General features: G+C 37.3%; 1 protein-coding gene across 1 annotated transcript in view; it reads left to right on the top strand.

The window, feature by feature from the left end:
• Window positions 1-417: 417 nt before the first annotated feature.
• LOC130409400 (formin-H) overlaps window positions 418-22,487 on the top strand; it is a 29,507-nt gene continuing 7,437 nt past the window's right edge. The window contains exons 1-12 of the mRNA XM_056733354.1: window positions 418-527; window positions 1,053-1,166; window positions 3,533-3,607; window positions 3,700-3,873; window positions 3,953-4,110; window positions 4,456-4,701; window positions 5,460-6,024; window positions 6,756-6,918; window positions 11,315-11,426; window positions 13,698-13,788; window positions 14,576-14,662; window positions 18,812-18,964. Of these exons, the coding sequence (XP_056589332.1) occupies window positions 474-527; window positions 1,053-1,166; window positions 3,533-3,607; window positions 3,700-3,873; window positions 3,953-4,110; window positions 4,456-4,701; window positions 5,460-6,024; window positions 6,756-6,918; window positions 11,315-11,426; window positions 13,698-13,788; window positions 14,576-14,662; window positions 18,812-18,964 (1,992 nt within the window). The 5' untranslated portion in view covers window positions 418-473. The remainder of the gene's footprint in view (window positions 528-1,052; window positions 1,167-3,532; window positions 3,608-3,699; window positions 3,874-3,952; window positions 4,111-4,455; window positions 4,702-5,459; window positions 6,025-6,755; window positions 6,919-11,314; window positions 11,427-13,697; window positions 13,789-14,575; window positions 14,663-18,811; window positions 18,965-22,487) is intronic.

Here is a 22,487-nt window from a genome sequence, read left to right as displayed (position 1 = left end):
TCAAGACTTTTTTAAATGCAGCACAACATTTTACTGCAGACAAAAACTATGAAGAAACCGTCAGTTTAAGCATTAAACATGTAACTACTGAACTCTAAAACACTGTTACAAATATTACAAGCGAACAGATTTTCTGTCAGTATAAAAGAGATCATTATAACAAAATAAAATAATACAAGATATAGTGTATGCTTTACAAAAATCATAATTGAGAACCAGATACTGTGAGATGTTAAAAATCAGATAGTGAATGTGTGTAACTTCACTTTTTTCACCTTTTTATAAATTACCTGTAAGCCACATTTAAGGAAGTTGTTTAGTTTTTGGTAAACACACCGTACAAGTTCTCTCTCTCTCTCTCTCTCTCTCTCTCTCTCACACACACAGATACAGAGACACACCCCTTTACAGGAGACGGCAGACCTCAATGTGAACCAAGTTGTTATTTAACAACACTTGACGAGTGCTCTGACATGTATTCTTATGTCTCTGACAGCATGGATCACAAGCCGCTGGAAGTTCCTCAGGTAAGAGTACCTTCTTAAAATCTGCACGTGTACTTTATTCAAAAGAGCTTTATTCGACTACATCACAAGATGCTCATGTAAACCATTAAATGGTTTATTTAGATAAAACGGCTACTAATTTCACAATGTGTAAACGATCAAAACTTCAAATTAAAATATATTTTAACTATTGCAATGTTTTAAAGCTGCTATCCATGGAAGATCACATAAAGGAGTAAAAATACATAAAGCAAAGAATACAATACATGGTATGATTGCAACTATTAAATGCAATGTAATAGTATTTGATGCGTCACACAAAAGACGTTAAAGTATTTTCCAAAAATGAGGCCCTCAACTAAAAGTGAAGAGTGCAATGAAGCTCTTTGTACTGTTAGCAGACAATAACACGAGAAGTGTTAAATACAAACACACAAGAGAGACAACAGCAGGTTCAATCACACAAAACGCTTCCTCATTTTAGTTTTGTGTTGTCGAACAATGAGGTTTGATGAATATGATGTTAATGTTGTTTTGTTTTTACAGCTCAGTAATGAGAAGCAGCTCACTCTCATGAGTTTGGTGAAGTCAGGAAAGTTGAGTATTGATCAAGCTCTGATTCAGGCTAAACGTGACACGATGAGGAACGTTTGTTCACAGGTGAATCATCTTCAATATACAACAGTGAGAAAGGAAAAATCACAACGCATGTCTTCTTTGTTTCTTTGTAGATTTTATCAACACTTGTCTGTTTTTGAACCCCTTTGTGCTCGTATGCTGTTCTTCAACACTGTTTTTGTGCAGAATGGGTGTGTTGGTTAAAGACGGACTGAAGACATATTTGTCATAGCAATTTAAACCAGTAGCCAACGAAACCTGAAAGTAGTTGGTATGCTTTGACACTCTTCTAGTCAAGGAAATGATTAGTTGCTCGACCAGTTTTCAAGGGACGCGCTAATATTGAAAGAAAGGTCGCCATGGCGATTATAACCAGCCCAAGGCAGGTTTTGTGAAGTAAACTACATTGAGGAAGTGTACAGTAGTTTGTCATTTACAGAACTCTGGGTGCGTCTCTATCATCTCCCTTGTTTAGTAGTCAGGGCACTGATCAGAGAGTCGGCCATTTTAAGGCCTGTCTCATTCACAAAATCCTTCCATTGCACTGATTACGTTCGTTCTCTAAAAATTCCCACAATGCAACAATATAGTCAGGGAGCATCGTTGCTAACTATGCTACCTTACCGAAAAAAGTAGTGGTAGTGGTCTAGCTTTAGTTGAAACCAGTAACTTTGTATTGGCACCTAATGTATTCTGGCTCCTGTATGACATATCGCTTGTTGCTCCCTAACTCTTGGTTAAAAGCGTCTGCTAAATATAAATGTAAATGTAAATGTAAAACTTTTTTTTTTACCGTTTAACCGAAATTGAAAAACGTTTAATGAATTTAAACCTGCCTCAGATTACAGGATTCTCAGACAGATTTTTCCCTGATTTTCCCCTCTGGAGAATCTTTGAAAAAATCGTTTCGATGGCCTCGATGGGGTCCGATGTTTGGTCCAGATTATCACTTAATGTGAGGCATTGACAGATCAAATCTTACACATCCCGATCTGCTCCAAGAACATTCGGGGCCGCCTCGATCATATCAAACATGTTTGATATTTAGGATTTCAAATCAGGGTGATGACGTTGATACTTTTACAACAACCAATGGTAGACAAGACTGCAAGATGACGGAGGGACAGTTATCATAATGCCATACTACAACTAGATGTCCCCATTTCAAATCAAATACACACATTGTTTACACTCGGGTACAATAATCTTAATATTATCTTAGTGTGTGATGAGCCAGGAGTTTCAAATCTTTTAGAATGAACATGATAATGATTTGAAATAAGATAATCTGTCAAGATTCTCCTTATGTGTGTGCTGCAACCAGATTTTATAATCGGTCAGAATTTTCAAACTCCTGTAGTCTGAGGCAGGCTTAAATGAAACGCAACATAACTTTTGTAATGTTCATTTGATTTGATTTTTAAACACACATTACTAGACAGGAAGGAAACACAATCTACTTTAAGCGCTATTTTAGAAGCAAATAAATATGTCCCCATGTTTTACTCGCCCTCAAGGCATCCTAACTGAATATGACTTTCTTCATGAAGAATAATGCAGTCGGAGTTATAATACCATGTATCATTTTCTTCCAAACTGTGAAATGGGAGCGAAAGGGGGACAATTTTTTGAAGCTCCATAAGGTGCATCCATCGATCAAAGAACGGCTTAAACAGCTTTGTAGTCTAAACACAGGTCTTCAGAAGGGAATCGATGCGTTTGTTTAAGAGAAATATCCAAATTGAGAGCGCTATTAAAGTTAAAGATGGGGTAACACATCGCTTGAACAGTTTAATTTAACTCTAGACCACATTTGTGCAAGGATGTGTAACAAAGTAATTAAAGTGTTTCATCATTGTTAACAAGAATAAAGCCAGAGAGATGTCGGTTTTGCCTGTTGTTGGCAAATATGGCCTTAAATGACCGAGGTTAGTCATGAAACAGCAGAAGCTCAGACTCATGAGATAGCCAATCAGCTTGCCGTCAGCACGTTGCACACCGATAGGGTTTTCAGATAACTGGTAAATGGCAATGCATGCTGCTGCTATCACAGCTCTGTGTCTCCACCAAAGTATTTTGAAGTGGCTAAAGACGCGAGCTGTGGGTTCTTGACATTTTGGTTGCTATGATACAGAACGTCTGCCAACGTAATGTGTTACTTATATCTCATTTTGCAGTACATGTTTAATCAACAAATGTAAATATTAGGGTATAGCTCGGGGATGTCATGGTACAGAATACTGCGCGACAGAAATATTATCTTATGCATTATTTTTAACCATTGTACAAGTAGGATGTGCTGGTTGGTCATTGTGTTTTTTTTCCGAAAGTTGAGCATATTTGAACTCTCTGTTAAATGCTTAAATTATATCCCACCAGTTGTCATGACTGAAGTATGTCTGTTGCAGGAATATGAACCCTCGCAGTACAACTTTAGCGTCCGCAAGTTCAACCGCTACATATGGCAGAAAAGAGTGTTACAGGTTTGTCTCTAAAAAACAGAAATGTATGAAGATCTCTTCGAAAAGATGTTAGCAAATTGATGAATCTCTCTTGGTACGTTCTCTTTTTGCAGCTTGATTTCACCAAGAACATATTGTGCAGCATCGAGAAAGGAATCGTTAAGCGTCAGCTCCTCTTCTACGATGTGAAAAACTGTCATGATGCTGCCGGGACAAGATTCTCCATTTCATTCAAAGGTCGACTGGACTATGAGCTGGAAGCCGCTTCTTTAGAGGACAAACACAGGGTGAGATTATGTGCAATCTTTTTTCTTAATATTCTGTCATGTACTAAATGTTAGTTTGTACTGGCTATCACACCTACAGATCATGCAACTGGTAAATCAGATCATCTACAATAACATATACAGCCTTCCCGTGGACACATCTCTGGAGGTGGAAACTCCAAACGGACCTCCGGAACACCTCAAAGAGGAACATCTTTTGCTTCAGAGAGGAGGACTGGCATCATTCAAATGGAAGAAGTATGAACATTTCTCTATTGTGTTTGTCTCGCAAACTACTTCTTAGTTGTTAAACTAGATATTTGATCACAGAGGTTTTCACATGGTTTCCTATTATGGCAAGCATCATTTTTGATGGAGGTTTGAACAAACTTTATCCCAACGACCACCCATACAGTAACTCCTTGCAACTATATAGCAAATGCTTAAAACCACTCAAAGTATCTTAGGAACCACATGACAACTCCCTGGCAACCACTCAGAGCATTGGGGTATCAAATTGTGCACAGGCAAGCACCACAAAACAAAAAAATCTATATTTACAATGGTAAAGTTAAATGCATGTTTATGTTTCCGTGTCCTTAGATATGAAGCTCATCTTCAGACAGGCCTGCTGACCTTGTTGCCTGTTGCCATCGATGCAGAAGCATCCGTGTCCTCCGCCGAGTCTGTCTATAACTACTCGGACATTTACGCCAGTGTGAATAATCACAGGTGCGATGGAGATGACGGGACAGCTGTTGTCATCCATCTCTCGGATGGTAATGTCAGGGTGGAGACCTCCAGCGCCCCCGACACCTTTACAGTGCTGAACGCCAGGAACGACTTTCTGTGAGTCGCACGCTCTTGAGTTTAAATTTTTTGTTGAAATAGTGTGCAGGAAAATAATAATGCCACTTTTGAATTAAGGACAGTTTTCACTTTTTTATTTTAAAGCAAGTGTTCAACTTCTTTCAAAAACAACAATATTATTGCTTCTTTAGAGAAATAAGATATTACTGTAATATTTTGAGAATCATCAAAATTCTAAGTAGGTGTGATATAAATTTGGTATTTGCTCTGCAAATCTGCTTCTTTTCTTCATAACTCCAAACACATTTGTGTCAAAATGAAAAACTATTAAAATTAAGACTTTAGTCTCGTGTTCCTTTGATTTTTTACCCAAAATATTATGACTGTAATCTTGTGTTGCCCAATTTAATTCTCATAATTTTTCGTTTATTGTTAAAATTTGTTTTCAAAATATGAAAATATGAAATCTTTTTTATGTGATTAAACACTCTGTAATGTTTTTGAGGGAAACAAAATATTAAATTAAAAATAATGGGGAATAGTGGAAGTATTGGGATATAAGGATTGACTTTATGCTTTTAAAAAATATATTTATTGTTTTCTAGCCTTATAAATGAGATGGAAATATATATATTTCCCTTAACTCATTTTCTATAAATATCAATACATGTATTGCCGTGTAGTCATTAGACTTGTTTCTCATAAAAAAGTTAATTGTTCAAGAAATTCAAAGCATTATTCTTTTATTTTTTGTTGTACTCAGTTGACCTAAATCTCATATACTCTAACTGCGACAGGTTCAGAATACCAAAGACTGACCATATGACCTCCGAGTTTGTTCAAAATCAGCGAGATGCCTGGGTGAAAGCCATCAAACAGATATGCATTGACTGGAAACGAAAGTCTCACTGTGAACCCTTATATGAAGACACTGAAGCACAGAGAAATCACAATGGCATTACAGAAACGAACAGCCAGCCAGAATATGAAATTCTGAATAACCATGGACCCACCATACCTCCCCCACTACCAGCTACACCGAGACCACGCTTACCCCGATCTCCTCCACCCCGGCCAGATGCTGTTCAAACAGCAGCAGAGCCAGAAACCAACACCATCCAAAGATCACAACCAGAACTAAAGCCAACGCTAACAGCACAGATACAAAATATATCCACCGCAGAGGAGAAACCTTCACCTGCTTTGTCATTCTCTCTGGCCTCAGCCCTGCACGTGCCAGGTCCAGTTGGAATCCAGGGTGTCCCACCAGCGCCTTTGCCCCCTCCAATGCCCAAGAAAACAGCAAAGCAGCTCAAAAACAAGATGAAAGCTTTTCACTGGGACCTGGTTGCTCAGGATAAGGTAACTGATGTTTCCCGCAGACGCTTATATCCAAAGCAACCTTTAGTGCATTTGTTTTATTTTTTAAAGCAATTCTCTTGCAATAAAGGAACATTTTTATGTAGAACATAAAGTTTTGATTTTTAAATGTAATTTTTATGGAAAAGATCACCTTCAAGCATAAATTAATTTGTTTAACAGCCTCAAAGTTAAACTAACAATTAATTTAACTTTTTTATTAACTATGAGTTTATGAATTATGATCATGCAAACTTTTCTGAAATATATTTTTCAGATTTGTTTTGTATTTAGTATTTATGTTATTTTGGATATGGAGTATAGATCAAAGCCAGGACAGTTCTTATTTGTGTTAACATGTTGACAGTAATGTCGATATCCAAAATATTAACATTGTAAATAAATAATATAATAAATTACAATATTAATATTAGTAATATACTTAATATAAATATTTGCTTTTAAATTTAGACCAAAAGAGTCATTAATAATCATTTTTATTATCAAAATCAACTTTTAAACTGTACTTGTACCATGGTATTTATATATAACCTCTATATATTACCTGTACTATAATAAAAACGTACTTTCTCCTTTTCATGAGGGACTAAATATCTTGGATTGCAAACAGTGTTTCTGATGTTTTTTTACATTTGGTATGAAATGAGAGAAATCAGAGAAAGATGATTTACAGGTGAGAAGATGTATATATTGACTGTTCCCTCTTCTATTAGATTGAAAAGTCAACGTGGGCCCGTAAGAACCTCAAAAACATCGAAATCGACACATCACGCTTGTATGAACTGTTCTGCGTAAAAGAACAGGAGACCGTCGGCAAATCAGAGACCAACATTAACATCGAAATCATGCTGAACGCAAAGATCGCTCACAATTTCAGTGAGTATATCACTTGTTCTTCAGTTTACTTATGGATCTGTTCTCAAAAAATCACAGAAAACATGTGATAAATCATTCAAGCACAGCCAAACCAAATGGGTATACAGAAGGTGTAGCAACAATACGATAAACCCCAAGTTTTGTCATGTTTGTCACGTCATTTGACTTATTGTATTGACACAAGCTTGGCTATTATAAAGATTCACATATATTATTCTACAGATGTGAGGTTGAACTATAAGATGGAAGGCCTTGTTGTGTTATTTGATGAGAAATGTCCAATGGTTACAAATGGTGGCGTCAGTCACGGTGGGAAGGTTATTGATCTCTCTGATAGGATTAGAGCATCACCAGATGATTGGTGGATCGACTTGGAATAACAGAGTCACTATTGGCAATATCATTCAGCCCAAAACAAGCTTTATTTATAAGACAGCTATACTATATGTGTTTATTCGAAGCCAGCCTCGTTATTTCCATTTTGGGGTGAAACATTTTGCTGTTCAGCTTTATATGTTTGTGCTACAGACACGAATTATACCTGAAATGAGCTGAAAATCTGAAAACCTACAGTCTGAATAAAGAGCAGCTCTAAAAGCAACAGCTAGGTGGCAGTGTTGCATCAAACTATCCTTGCAAAAGTGGACAGCCACAAAACAGAAAAAAGTTATTTTTAATATGGTTTTTGTTTATTTTTTTCTTTTGGATCACGTTAAGATGCATTGATGCTGTCTCAAACGTATGATGAACAGCACAGAGCATCTTGTTTTCGCGTCTGGAATCTGTTAGAAACTTTATAATATTTTGTCTTTTATGTGTAGAAAGACATTCAAAGGTAAACATATTTATATACAAAAGAAGATGGATCCTTGTGATTATTCATGCTCTGAATCATCAGATGCCATTAGAGGACATTGGATTTCAATGAGCGACATTCTTTATGTGCTTTTCAAGAGCTCTTAAACCTTTGTAACCATTATCCTTACATGATATACTTACCAGTAGACGTCTTAATAAACACCACAGCGAGATGGTTTTAAATTGCACACAAATTCTCAAGCTCAGATGCAGATTACGCTTTACAAACTTCACAATCCTTGGAAATGTAAACACAAACAGCGCAACTGTGAGATTCTCCCGCAGGTGCATCAATTAGCAAAGAGGTAAGAAAAATGCATTGCACCCTTACTAGCACCTGTCAGCCATCTTCCCAAGTGCCCCTTCCGTTTCTCTGACAAGCTATAGTTGTAGGCAATCAGAGAGCCCACGGCAACCCCCAGGCAATCTATCTCTCAGCCGGTCTAAAGCGAAGAGGGCAAAAGGGCCACGGAGCTGGGAAAAATGATAATGCCTCCTCAGATGAATATTGCATGTTGATCAGTAATAGGGCTGTAAACTACCCCGACCGCATGAAACGGGAGAAGACGAGTAAAGTGATTGAGCTCAGAGGGGTGCGGGGATGATGGCACCAAGAAGAGGCGACTCGATGGAGATTGCGGAAGGAAATTTCAGTGTCGTGCCCTCTTCAGACACACCCTTTAGCTCATGCCCCGCTTCTGGATTTCATGTCTTTTATCACAGACTTATGAAATTCATTGTGTGTGTCTTTATATGTACTTTAATGCCTCGACCATATCCCAATGAGTTCATCACAGTGTATTCAAGTGAAAACGGAAAACTTTTTATGCGTTTTAGCCTTTCGTTTTGGGGGCTGAAAACGCAAACTTTTAAAAATCGTTCTCAAATGCAACTTTTTGAAAACCATGTTTCCATTTAAGCTGCAATATTGAATTTATTGAAAACGATGACTACACGTGTATGCGTATTAGGAAAACAATATGGCGGTTTCCCGTTCTGTGAGCTCTCGCTGCTCAATTTAGTTTTAACGTTTCCCCAGCAAAATGTGCATATGCTGCACCAATAAGACCAGCGTAGACACACTTTTGATATTCGCCTGACTTTAAACACCCATAAAGGTCGACTACGGTATTAACAAGCACTGTTGGCGTATAACTGTGCATGTGTATGTGCCAAGGCAAGTCCTGTTTCTTCACACAACAACATCGCCACCCACTGGCTTGGGGTGTATACTACAGCGTTTTAGTCCGTTTTCCTGGATCCGTGTAAATGCAGACCGTTTTCATAATGCTGTCATCATGTGTACGTAAAACTTTTCATAAACGCAAAGGAAAAACTTTATTGTCTAAATCTGGTCTATAGACGGATGTTTCTTTATACACAGATGGCCATGAATGAGAACAGACAGAGGAGTTGCTTTGAATTTCACCAGCGTTGGAATTATCATTCAGCTTTAAAAAAAATCATGTAAACGACACATAACATTAGAAGAACTTCAAAAAATGAAATGTACAGTCATGCTCTGTAGAGCAGTTTGTCGATTAAGGGCTACTGTAAAAATAACATGGTGAATTCCATGTTAGTGGACCCGCGGTGTGTGTAGATAGAAATAGCTCCATCTAAGGCAATAAAAACATAAAGCTTCATTGTGTAAGGTCTTTATACACCTCTGAAGACATAGTTATGTAGATTATATTGCATTTCTGTCCATAGATCCTGCTTAATATCACACACAGCAGCTTTAACTAAGGCATAGTCCTTGCTTAAGCAAATCCTTGTCTGGGGGGATGTCAAATGTGCCAACATTTCTGTCAATGCCACTGATTTATTTTTGAGTCGTTAGATGTTTCATTTTTGTAAATTGATGTTAAAAATGATTGCAAAAAAATTCAAAAACACATTGAGGTGTATAAAGATCTACCAGGCTGATCTCACACAAATTTGCTACTCCTGTATTTTACGAGCTGGCTATTTGATTTATACCAAGTACATTTGTGACTATGGACAACAAAACCAGTCTTAAGTAGCACGGGAACATTTTTAATAATTGCCAAAAATACAGGGTATGGGTAAAATGACAGATTTTTCTTTTATGCAAAAAATCATTAGGGCATTAAGGAAAAATCATGTTCCATGAAGATATTTGATAAATTTCCTACCGTAAATATATAAAATACTTTATTTTTGTGAGTGGATGGCCTGCTGCAGTGCCCCTGATTAACAACTACAAAGGCTTTTTTTGCACCCTCAGATTCCAGCTTTGTGAACAGTTGTTGTTCTTCCAGATAGTTTCCTATCCTAACAAACCATATATCAGCAGAAAGCTTATTTCTTCAGCTTTCGAATAATGTAAAAATCTCAATTTCGAAAAATTGACCCTTTAGACTGGTTTTGTCATCCGTGGTCACATTTTATAGAAACTTATTTCTAGTATAAAAAAAAACAATGGTGTAAAAATTGATTGTACTAATATGTGAAATCATAAAAAATTTGCCTCCTCTTAAATGGTTACGAACTGCCATGAGATTGGGTTATTAATATTAAATATGAAAATTTGATTTTAGAAGAACTTAATGAGAAATATTTGCGCTCATAATAAGATTGTAAGATGTAATATGATGTAATGAAACTTCCTGATTTCAGGCAATTAGTAGAATTCAAGAACATTATTCTCACTCTTTTCTTACAGTAAGGGTCAATTTTGTGTTCCCCGTTTCAGACGTCAAAGAATTTACTTCGACAAGCGGCCTAATCTGATGTTGTTGAGAGTTTGAATAAGAAGAGAAGTTTAGTTCATCCAAAAATAAACATTCTGTCATCATTTATTCATCTTGTCCCAAACCCGTGTGTGATTCTTTATTATGTGAAATGTCTCTGTGGTTTTGTGTCAATGGGGTTTAGCGTTGTTCTGTTACCAACATTCTTCAAAATATCTTCTTTTGTGTTCTGCAGAAGAAAGAAAGTCATACAGGTTTGAAATGACATGAGGTTGAGTAAAGGTTGAAAGATTTTTTAATTTTAGGTGAACTGTCCCTTTTAAGCAGCTGATTTGCAGTGTTGAAATGAAACGCCATTAGCCATGAGACGCCCTCGTTTCCATACAGAGTTAAAAGAGGATTTGTTTTGTGCTTTGCACTGATTTGATAAAACCGTTCGGCATTACAACTGTACCCTTGACCCCTGTGCAGCTCAATCAACGCAGGAAAAATTTGCTAAAATGGACGTGTTGTCCCACTAACCCAAAACGCTTCATCGGTTATTCACGACCCGTTGTTTGCAACATCAGCACAGCGAGGTTTATTCTGGTTTTGTAGGATGTGAAACAGCATCAAAGTTGATGTGGAGAGAAATCATTGAGCACATTGACTTTTGTTTCCAAAATGCCTTCGGATTTTTCCATCACAGGTGGGGAGTGTGTGTCAGGAGAGGCTCGTTTCAAGTGCTTTTCAATAAAACTGAATCCGCGGCTCGCGAACGTGTGTGTGGGTATGTGTGTGACTGTATGTGTGACTGACTTTTGTCTATGTTGTCCCTACAGATATTTTCCTTAAAAGTTTCCCCGTGCCTCCAGAAGAGCTCAAGGACAAATTGTTGATTATAAATGAAGATGATGGGGGTCTCTCGGACGAGCACATCGCCTCTCTCAGGAGGTAAGAGACTTACGTGGAGACGCAACACATCTGCCAAACTCGACACCTGACACGATAGTTCATCTCACAAGTGCAGAATTATCTCAAGTGGAGGTGTATGTATCCAAGCTAATCTGTCTGAGTCTGTTTTCTGTTTGTGGACCGAAATGCACATGATTAATTCACATCACCATGCCTAGGAATTACCCACAGAAGAATCACATTGCTTAGCAACCTCTCCATCATTGCTCCGGAGACAGATAACTATCCCAGAGGAACATTTTATTGCTCAGATGTTGTTTTTTTATAGCTCAGGAGATTTGATGGAGATCTCAGTTGTGTTTGTTTACGTCTCAAATGTTTCTCCTAAAATTGCTTTGTATGTAAAACAACACGAATTTAGATTGAAGAGGTCAAATAATCTGGATATGAGTAAATTTGATGAGAAATGTTTGAGTTTATATTGAGATCTTCAATAATATCGATTTGACAAATCTGAGGTCAGTTTGAGACGTTGTTGGCATCTCTTCTGAAACTCTTATGACAGACACGTTTGTGAGATTTCTGACTCTTTTTCTTATGAGTAATACCGTGACGCGGATAAAGCAAACTTTACATTTGATCTCTATTTAATCTCATTGATCTCAAGGAGAAATTATTTGAGATATCAATGAGATATCATCTGTGAATTTTATTTTTCTGAATATAAATAAAAATAAGCAGATGGCATAGCTCAGATAATTTGGTTAGAAATTTGATTTTGATGAGTTTGAGCCTATTTTTTTGAAGATTTGCTTTACGCTCAGTTTGACACATTGTTGAACTCTTTTGTCAACTTGTTGTTAAACTCATTGTTGAATTGTCTGAAACTCCAATGAGACGTTTGTGTGATATCTGCCACGTTTTCTTATGAGAAATATCCGAGACGCAGATGAGATTTAAACTAAAGTTTCCATTTGCCCTCCATTTAATCTCATTGATGTCTATGAGAAATAATTGAGACATTCAAGAGAACTCATCATAGTGAAAATAAGTAAATAATAATGATTAAAATGAAGACTGTAGAGATGTGAAATGAATGTGGATGACAAATCTCAGATAATTTAGTCTTGAAAGAATTTGAAGATTTCTTATTGACTTGATGTCTGAGCACATTTTGAGACATTGGTGAAGTCCCTGAAAAAACCTCCAGGTATTACTTTAAAGATTACAGAGGTCTGCTTCCCAAGAGAAAAAATCTGAAAAGCACTCGCACAAAAATCTCTATTTGCTCTCAGTCTACAAAGCATTCCCCGAGAAATGATTAAGACATTTAAAAGATCTCACTTGAGTCTTCTTTCTTAGCGGTATGACATCCGAAAACTGGAAAAGGTCCATGTTATTTGTCAACTGTCCCTTAATGAAATATAAATGTAAATCGAGCGGTCGAGGGCAGAAAGCTCGGCGTGGGCTGTGTTTTGGGTGTTACTCCAGCGTGGCTGATGTAATGAAGCCCATGGAGACCAGATGAAGTCACCGACAGTTCAGATTGAGAAACACACCGCGATCTTTCTTTAATGCTGATGTACAAGAACATATGCCAGAATCTCTTAACAGAACAGTTACCTTATATAACTTTCATCAGATGTATCTGAGCAAAAGGAAACTATTGAGTTGCCCTCAGGGATGTTTGGTCTGAAAGCTGACGGAGAAATGTTCTCCCGACCGCATTCGTCCTCTGGAAACATCTCGAGATGACTTGCGTGCGGGGGACATAATCTAACGTACCTACTGGGGGATTTATATTTATGTAGCCAAATCCGCCGCAAAATCTAAGTGCGGCCGCACAGGCTTCTGAATACAATCTTAATCGAGTCGCTCCCAGCAGAATCTGCAATATTAATGGTTAGGTGGCTGTAGTTTCTCCAGCGGAGCATCCTCGGCCTCATGAAATAGTCAGTGTGATATGGATTTGAAACACGCTAAAATGATATGAACACAGGTCCATTTTGGAGGTGAGCCGGGTTCAAACAGGATGCATGTTAAAACGTTACCTGGGCACTTTAAGCAAACCCGGACCACTGGAAATCAGCGTGGCCCTTTTTCAGATGGCGGGATGAAAAGATGAGGAGGCATCTCAGAGAGGGAAAAACAGGCTTAAAAGGAACATGAGGTTATGTGACATCCCTTACGAGTCATGCTTGCATAATACAGGCATCTTTGAAGCATTTATAAAGCACAGCCTGGACCCGTGTTCAAATGAATTAGGCAGTCCAATGCTCGACTGTGACTTTCTGTTTCTGTCCCGATCAGGTACGTGCCCACGATGGATGACATCGAGATGTATAAATCATATAAAGGAGATGCGAATGAACTGCATGTGGTGGACCGGTACATGCTGGAGGTAAAGCTGTAGACGTCATGTTCTTCTTTACACACAGATGTGAGACGGAAATGGTGTTAATGATCTACACTTGATTAACAAGTTTTGTTATTGCAATCAAATTTTGCAAAGATTTTATAGGCGTTTCATTCAGAATCTCGGAGAAGGTGATTTTTACAAGAGATGTTAGGTGACACATTTTTGAGATCTCTTGAAATAAATAAAAATTCTCATTAATGCGCTTCAGCTGATACCTGGCAACCTGGTGCGCATATATGAGGTTGAAGCATTTGGACTGAATTCAAACAATATGTTATTGTCTATTTGATTCATTTAAAATAAAATGGACGCTATATTAAATAATGTACGGTAAAATGTTGTTGCATTCAGTCCAAATCTCCTACATGAATATAAAATGTCCAACATCTCTATATATTAAGACCACTTAAATTATTGACTGTTGTCATAATGGGAAGGTGGAACAAAGAGCCTACCCTAGCAAAAAAATCAGACAATTAAGCAAAAAATGCAACATATTACAAAAAATATGTTAATTCAGATTCTTGTTACAGTTGTGTTACGATTTTTTTTAATTGTATACATTGTGCTAGTATAGCATCACCAGATGCAATAGAAAACAAACGTCTTTTTAAACACTGTTCTCATTCAAATATTTACTTCATGCAACTAAACATTTACATGCAAACAAGACGTTCTCTGGTCAGTTATTATGGGACTCACGTATGAAACTGTGTGTTGCTGTATGTTTTAGTCACATTGTACAGATCATCTCACCTTTTTTCTTCAGATGTGTTACATCCCGAACCTCAGCTCCCGGCTGGACCTGCTGCTCATGTTGCGAGAACTTCCCATCTGTATGGAGGACCTCACGCCGGTCAGACTCGCATTACAAACACCTCATACGCACCTGTCACTCACACTGGTGTCAGACGCTTTCCTCACCTCCTTTTCATCGTTCTCTGAATTACTCGAGATAGGGCACATTAAGAATACGCCGCTCTAGATAGATAGGTTGGCACGTTTGTTGCATTCAGTATTTCTTTTACATTATGATAATCAGCGTGTGTGTGTGTGTGTGTGCATATATTAATTTGCATGTTTGTATATAAGACGTGAGTGTGTGTTGCCATTTGTTTGTACTGTAGTTAGCACGGCGGCGCATCAATGATTATGATTGACGGAAGAAAGTTTGTTTGGAAGAACACATCACATCTCATGTGAAATCGAGTCTGTTGGTACGCCGAGGGGAGATCAGGATTGAAGCTTTGTAAAGGTGCCACTTGAGAGCTGATGAAGAGAAAAAAACAAAGACTGAAAAAGCTCATTTGCTAATGCAAAAGATAATCTCGACAGACAGTGGGCGTCGGAAAAAAGAATCGAAATAGACCGCAGGAAAAAAAAGTGGTGCATTAATACACGGGAGCTGTATCCCCCAGGAATCGGCACTTAGAGCGGGCTGAAGGGGTTCCTAATGGCAAATTTTACACAAGTTCTGGAAGTCATTTATTAGTTAGTGCAAGGTAGTGCCGGTCTGGCCCAAAGAGCACTCTTAAGGCTTTTTCTACCTGAAATCCCTCCTGTGCTTTTAGTTCACCTCCAAACTTTGTTTTCATTCCACACTCTGTAACCGTCTGGCCCAGCATCATTACATTTTTTTTCTTTCTGATGTTGAGCACGCTCGGTGCTATGAAATACCTGTACCGAACGTTAAGGTCAGGAAAGAGGTGACGTAATCTTGTGTTGATGTGATAAAGTTTAAGGTGGTAAATCAGCAGGTCAGGGAGGTGGTTTGGGAGGCGCGGGATCCACTTGACTTTGCTCATGGGTTGCTAGAAACGGCTTTCAGATTTCGCTTCAGAGGATTGATAGATATTCAGCAGAATTTGCTCTTCTGTCCAGTTTTATTTACAAACTAAAGATGCCGGACAAGTCAGTTCATGCTCGGAGAGGTTTATGTGTCGCTAGTAAGAATATCTAAAAATGCGCATGTATTCACAGCGATGTTATTATGAAATGTGTTTCATTTGGCGGGTATCAAATCAATATAAAAAAGGTGTCATTATTTTTTTGCGTTTTAGAAAAATGTGCACAAAAAAAAGGGTCGGCTTAGATTTGATGTCAATTTTATTTTTTATTATAACAATTTAGGGTTCTTTTCATATATAAATGATTTAAACTTGCAATCGATAACCTTTTTTCTCATCTCTAAATAAACAAAAATCTGTTATTAAGAAAGTGTATGGACTCATCTTCAGACGCCTTTAGTGGAGTGAAGTTAAAATTGAATAAATCTTGAATGAAAAATGAGGAGAGACACAACCCCAAAACATTTGTTCACCCTCGAATCCTATGCTTGACTCTTCTGTGTAACAAAAGAAGATATTTTGAGAAATGCCAACCAATTGTTCGGTTACCAACATTCTTAGAAATGTATTTTTTTGTGTTCTGACAGATTTGGCATGATATGAGGGAGAGTAAATTATAAAAGTATTTTTATTTTTGTATAAACTATCCCTTTAAGTAATTTATTTATTTATTGGTAAAATATAATAGAAAAATGCATATAGGTGATGATATTTTGTTCAGACAAACTCTTCAGTGGTGACAGCTAAACCCAATATGGTCTCCTCTGAGAGGTCCTTCTTTGTTGAGGGTACCCTGGACACATACCAAAGCTTGTGTTTCTACTTCTGCCATTAAATCCATGGGATTTCTGACATGGTTGACTTTTAAACCCCAAACATTAAGACGGATTTACACACCATGTGACAGGCTGGGTGCTAGGCTGGAAAATTGGTCTGGCTTAGAGAGGGGAACGCCAAAGAATCTAGAGGTGTGTTGTGTTTTGTCTTAGAGCTGTTGGAGGAATGTTAACTCCTTGTGGCAGGATGTCTGTCTTACTAAACAGACCATACGCCGTGGATACTAAACTAGAGTTTCAGAGAACAAAACTATAAAATGTTGTTTTAGTATAGTAAAATGTAGTTTAGTGTAATTGGCTTTGGTTAAGTAAACATTTAGGGGTGTGTGATCATCGGATATGAAATGTATGAAATATGAAACACTCTAACTAAATGTTTTTCATGATTGTAATCTTAAAAACAATTTAATTCAAGGGTTTATGCATTAATGTTTTCAATTATAATTTTTCTTTTCAAAGTAACATGGTTACTGTAGTTTAATTAGGGGCGGAAAAAGGTAAGACAGAGATGGTTCTTTAAAAAACCTTGGACTGAATGGTTCTTCTTTGTGGAACCAAAAATGGTTCTTCTATGGCATACCTGTGTAGAACCTTTTACGCACCTTTATTTTTAAGAGGGTACGAAAATGTGTCTAAATAAATAAATCCTTTAAATTCAAAATTTATGCATAATTTTTTTCATGCATATAAACGTTTAATTGTTTTGTGCAACATGTTAATTCCTTTCCGAAACCCCCCCAAAAAAGTGAAATGCATTGAAAAAATTAAATAAAAATAAAATAAAAATTAACAATTAAGATTCTTAAATATAACCTTTTCATCTAATTAGGTTTTTAAGCACATCACAATTCCCAACTTTACATATGTGTCGTTCCATCATTTTAATGAGTTGACTATTATTGTAAAATGTGGAAAAAAGAATAAAAAAGAACGAACAAAGTGACTCTAAACTTTTGAACGTTAGTGTAGATCTGGTCTTCTTCTGCTCTAGGGTTCAATATATCAGACAGTCGGAGGGATTAAAAAATAACTAATAGCACAAACTGCAATTTATGCTAGAATCTCACAGCACCTCATGCTTCAACCCAACCTGTTCATCTTGACTAAATCACAGAGGCTTTACCCCAAGAGAACCATCAAGATGTTACTTTGGTATTAATAAGAATATAAATGAGACACTTAAATGAATGTGGTGTTTCTAATTTGGTAAAGTTAATTGAAAGTAATCCGATGTGAATATTTCACATTCAGTTTGAATCTTGATGTGTTGTGAGTGTAATGTTCCCAGATGGAAATGATCAGCTTGAATGTAATGTTTGCATACAAGAAATGCATTTAATACAATACAGTTATAATGAAAAATAAGAATTATTTCATCATTTTTTCATCCTCATGTCATTGAAAACAAAAGAAGATATTTTGAGAAATGTCTCATGGTTTTGTCAGCGGTGTTCAATGTTGTTTGCTTGCCAAGATTCTTCAAAGTATCTTCTTTTGTATTCTGCAAAAGAAAGTCGTACAGGTTTGGAATGACATGAGGGTGTTTAAATAAATCAAATGCTTTTCTTTATATAATAATCTGCCTGTTGACAAATATGTTTTTGTAATAAACTGCAGTTTTGCAAGTGGTAATCAATCCACGAAAAATATGTTTACTTCACTTTTACTCTATAAATAACCCTTAGGACAATTAACCATGGGTTTATTAAAGGCACACACACAACAGCAGCGACAATGAAAAGGGCAGTTTTAATATTAAGGGTCAAAGAGAAAATTGTAATGAAAAAGTGATTTTGTTTTTGGCACAAACAAACTTTAACTAACACTAAGGGGGACAAACGTATGGTACAAACGTTTGATATGATTTAGACTGCTTTAGAACAATTAAAGATGATCAGTCTTACTTTACGATAATATAAAGTTAGTAAATTGTGTTTTTAATTTCCTAAAATCTTACCTCTGTATCGACAGCATTTCATTCTAAAATTACATTTTAATTAACTGCATATATATTAATCTAAAGCAATTGACGGTACGACTGATAAAGCGACAAACCACCCCCCGCGACCAGCCCTGAAAGTTAAGTGTCTTGTTGACTGATAGTGGCCCTCGTTTTTTTATTTTTGTGTATCTGTGTCTAGCAATCTATTACGTGCATGAACCTCTTAACCTACACTGTAATCTATCAGAGCTCAATATTCCCAGGTGTCGTCTCCTGTGTACTCGTGAGAGGATGCGTCCGTGTCAACAGGACCACAGAGAAATCACAGAGAAACGTCAGTGAATGTGATTGAGTTTGTGGTTTGTGTGTTTGTCTTGCAGCTGATTATCCAGAAGATCCGCATGTGCCAGCAGCTGGTGTCCTGCGAGTCATTTGTCAGCGTGTTGGAGTATCTCCTGACTCTGGGCAATTACATCAACCACAACGCAGGCAAAGAGAAGGCCAAGGGGTTTCGCCTTTCGACTTTAACAAAGGTAGGACCCTGAATGACCCTTGAGAGGACGGCCGGAATAAACTTCTCATTGGCAAACTCAACATAAATCGGTCTTATTTAGTTTTTATCTTCTATTTTTTAAACCCTTCATCTGATTTTACTTGTCCAGGCGATCTTTTGGTTATCTTATGTGTCAATGTGAAGTAACTTGCTTCAAGCAAAAATGCTGCAATTTATAACTATGGTTAGAAATAAATAAAAAACCACTGATTAACAAAAATCAAACATTTTATAATACTAATATATCATATATATAATATAATATACAAAATAAATAAATTAAATATATAATGAATAAAATAATGAAATGCATATTGTATATATTTATATAGGATGTATGTATTTTATTTCTTATATAAATATTTAATAAATAAAATATATGAAATATATATATAAATTAGTGGTGGGCGCCGTTAACGCAGTGAGACTCTTATCGCGCGATAAAAAAAATGTCGCCGTTAATCTATTCTCAAAGTTGGGTTGGGAGCTGGGTCTAATCATCTCATAACCAGGCCTTCATTCGCGCGATTCGCGCAGCAAGTAGGTCTATTGGCTCTTTGCATTAACATATAAATCACTCGCGCTTGACACGCCATTCGCGTTTGGTCTGAACACAACATAACGTTACTGTGAAATTACCGCATCAGACGTGACGTGCTAACATGGATGCAGCTATGAAGCCGCCGGGTTTGCTTCAGGGAATATTAATTTTTAAGAAGCTTCCCAATAGAAACATCGACAAGACTAAGGTTGTTTGCACCTTGTGCAATGCGGAATTGGTTTAAAAAAAACACTTTCTCTTAACAGGTAGTGGTCTAGCTTTAGTTGAAACCAGTAACTTTGTATTGAGATCTAATGTATTATGGCTCCTGTATGACATATCGCTTGTTGCTCCCTAACTCTTTGTAAGTCGCTTTGGATAAAAGCGTCTGCTAAATGACTAAATGTAAATGTACTGTAGGAGCTCTTCCAGTCTCAAGTATCACCTAAACGCAGATCATCCCTTAGCTAATGCGGAAGTAAACACAAGTTCATCTTATTGAACATAATTTAATTTTCATCACCAATTATCATAGTAGAACAGCTTTCTCAAGCAGTTTGTGATGCATTTTGGAAACAGGAGATGAGCCCCTGGTCTAATGCGCCACCTGTCTTGAGAAACCTGTTCTCAAAGACTTACTTTTAGTCATTATTTGGGTAGCACACATATTCTGAATGCCTTCGGCAGAATTCAAATGAGCCATTTTAATCTAGATTAATCTTGGAATTAATCTAGATTAATCTAGATTAAAAAAATTAATCTATGCCCACCACTAATATAAATATGTAAATGCTAAAGTAACCTGCAGTTTTACAGTTGAAAGAAAAAGTATGTGAACCCTTTGGGCTTACTTGGATTTCTTCATAAATTGGTCATAAAATGTGTTCTGATCTTCATCTAAGTCACAACAATAGAGAAACACAGTCTGCTTAAACTAATACCGCACAAACATTATACGTTTTCATGTTTTTATTGAACACAACATGTAAACATTCATAGTGCAGGGTGGAAAGAGTATGTGAACCTTTGGGTTTAATAACTGGTTGACCCTCCTTTGGCAGCAATAACCTCAACCAAACGTTTCCTATAGTTGCAGATCAGACCTGCACAACGGTCAGGAGAAATTTTGGACCATTCCTCTTTACAAAAGTGTTTCAGTTCAGCAATATTCTTGGGATGTCTGGTGTGAATCGCTCTCTTGAGGTCATGCCACAGCATCTCAATCGGGTTGAGGTCAGGACTGGGCCACTCCAGAAGGCGTATTTTCTTCTGTTGAAGCTATTCTGTTGTTGATTTACTTCTATGCTTTGGGTCGTTGTCCTGTTGCATCGTCCATCCTCTGTTAAGCTTCAGTTGGCGGACAGATGGTCTTAAGTTTTCCTGCAAAATGTCTTGATAAACTTTGGAATTCATTTTTCCATCGATGACAGTAATCCGTCCAGGGCCTGAGGCAGCAAAGCAGCCCCAAACCATGATGCCCCCTCCACCATATTTCACAGTTGGGATGAGGTTTTGATGTTGGTGTGCTGTGCCTTTTGTTCTCCACACATAGCGTTGTGTGTTCTTTCCAAACAACTCAATTTTGGTTTCATCTGTCCACAGAATGTTTTGCCAGTAGTGCTGTGGAACATCCAGGTGCTCTTTTGCAAACTTCAAACGTGCTGCCATGTTTTTTTGGACAGCAGTGGCTTCCTCCGTGGTGTCCTCCCATGAAGTCCATTCTTGTTTAATGTTTTCCTTATTGTAGATTTGTCAACAAAAATGTTAGCATGTGCCAGAGATTTCTGTACGTGTTTAGCTGACACTCTAGGATTCTTCTTCACCTCATTGAGCATTCTGCGCTGTGCTCTTGCAGTCATCTTTACAGGACGACCACGCCTAGGGAGTGTAGCAACAGTGCTGAACTTTCTCCATTTGTAGACAATCTGTCTTACCGTGGACACATGGACATCAAGGCTTTTAGATATACTTTTGTAGCCCTTTTCAGCTTTCTGTAAGTCAACAATTCTTGATCGTAGGTCTTCTGAGAGCTCTTTTGTGCGAGGCATGGTGCACATCAGACAACGCTTCTTCAGAACAGCAAACTCAAAACTGGTGTGTTTTTTATTCGACAGGCCAGCTTTAATCAACACATCCAATCTCATCACATTGATTGGACCCCAGGTTAGCTGACTCCTGGCTCCAATTAGCTCTTGGAGAAGTCATTAGCCTAGGGTTTCACATACTTTTTCCACCCTGCACTATGAGTATTTACATGTTGTGTTCAATAAAAACATGAAAACGTATAATGTTTGTGCGGTATTAGTTTAAGCAGACTGTGTTTCTCTATTGTTGTGACTTAGATGAAGATCAGAACACATTTTATGACCAATTTATGAAGAAATCCAAGTAAGCCCAAAGGGTTCACATACTTTTTCATTCAACTGTATGTTTAAAACAGAGATAGCGATATAAAGATGCAAAGCATTTCTCAGTAACTTTTTCAATACAAGGAACAATGCAAAGATATTTTATTATTCAGGATTTTTGTCTAAAATGTCTCCTTAAAATAATTTTAATTGAATACATACATTGTCTTGAATAGTAAGTTTTCACCAAATAGTCTTATTTTCCATTAAGGACGGTACACTATAGTATAGTTTATTCAGCAAACGTCATAAAAGGCTTTGTTTGTTAACATTCACTGTGGAGAAAATAAATCGGATTTCGATTTAAAATTCGAATTCAAATGTTGAAGTCGATCCATTTGATTTGGTGATGCCCTGTGATGTATTGACATGACATTCCTCGCTTGTATAATATCGTGATCCAGCATCTTTTACAAGCCTGTTTTTTGTCTCATTTGTACGACTTCATCCGCCACACAAATCATACGCCACCTCAGCAGCACCTTCAAATTTCTCTTACTTCCTCTTCGCTATGAGCTCCCATGGCCTCGCCCTGACTCATTAGCTACGTGGGG

Source organism: Triplophysa dalaica, chromosome 20, assembly GCF_015846415.1.
Source record: "Triplophysa dalaica isolate WHDGS20190420 chromosome 20, ASM1584641v1, whole genome shotgun sequence".
Classification (NCBI taxonomy): domain Eukaryota; kingdom Metazoa; phylum Chordata; class Actinopteri; order Cypriniformes; family Nemacheilidae; genus Triplophysa; species Triplophysa dalaica.
The sequence above is the reverse complement of the archived record's forward strand: the minus strand, read 5'-3'. Positions and strand labels throughout refer to the sequence as shown.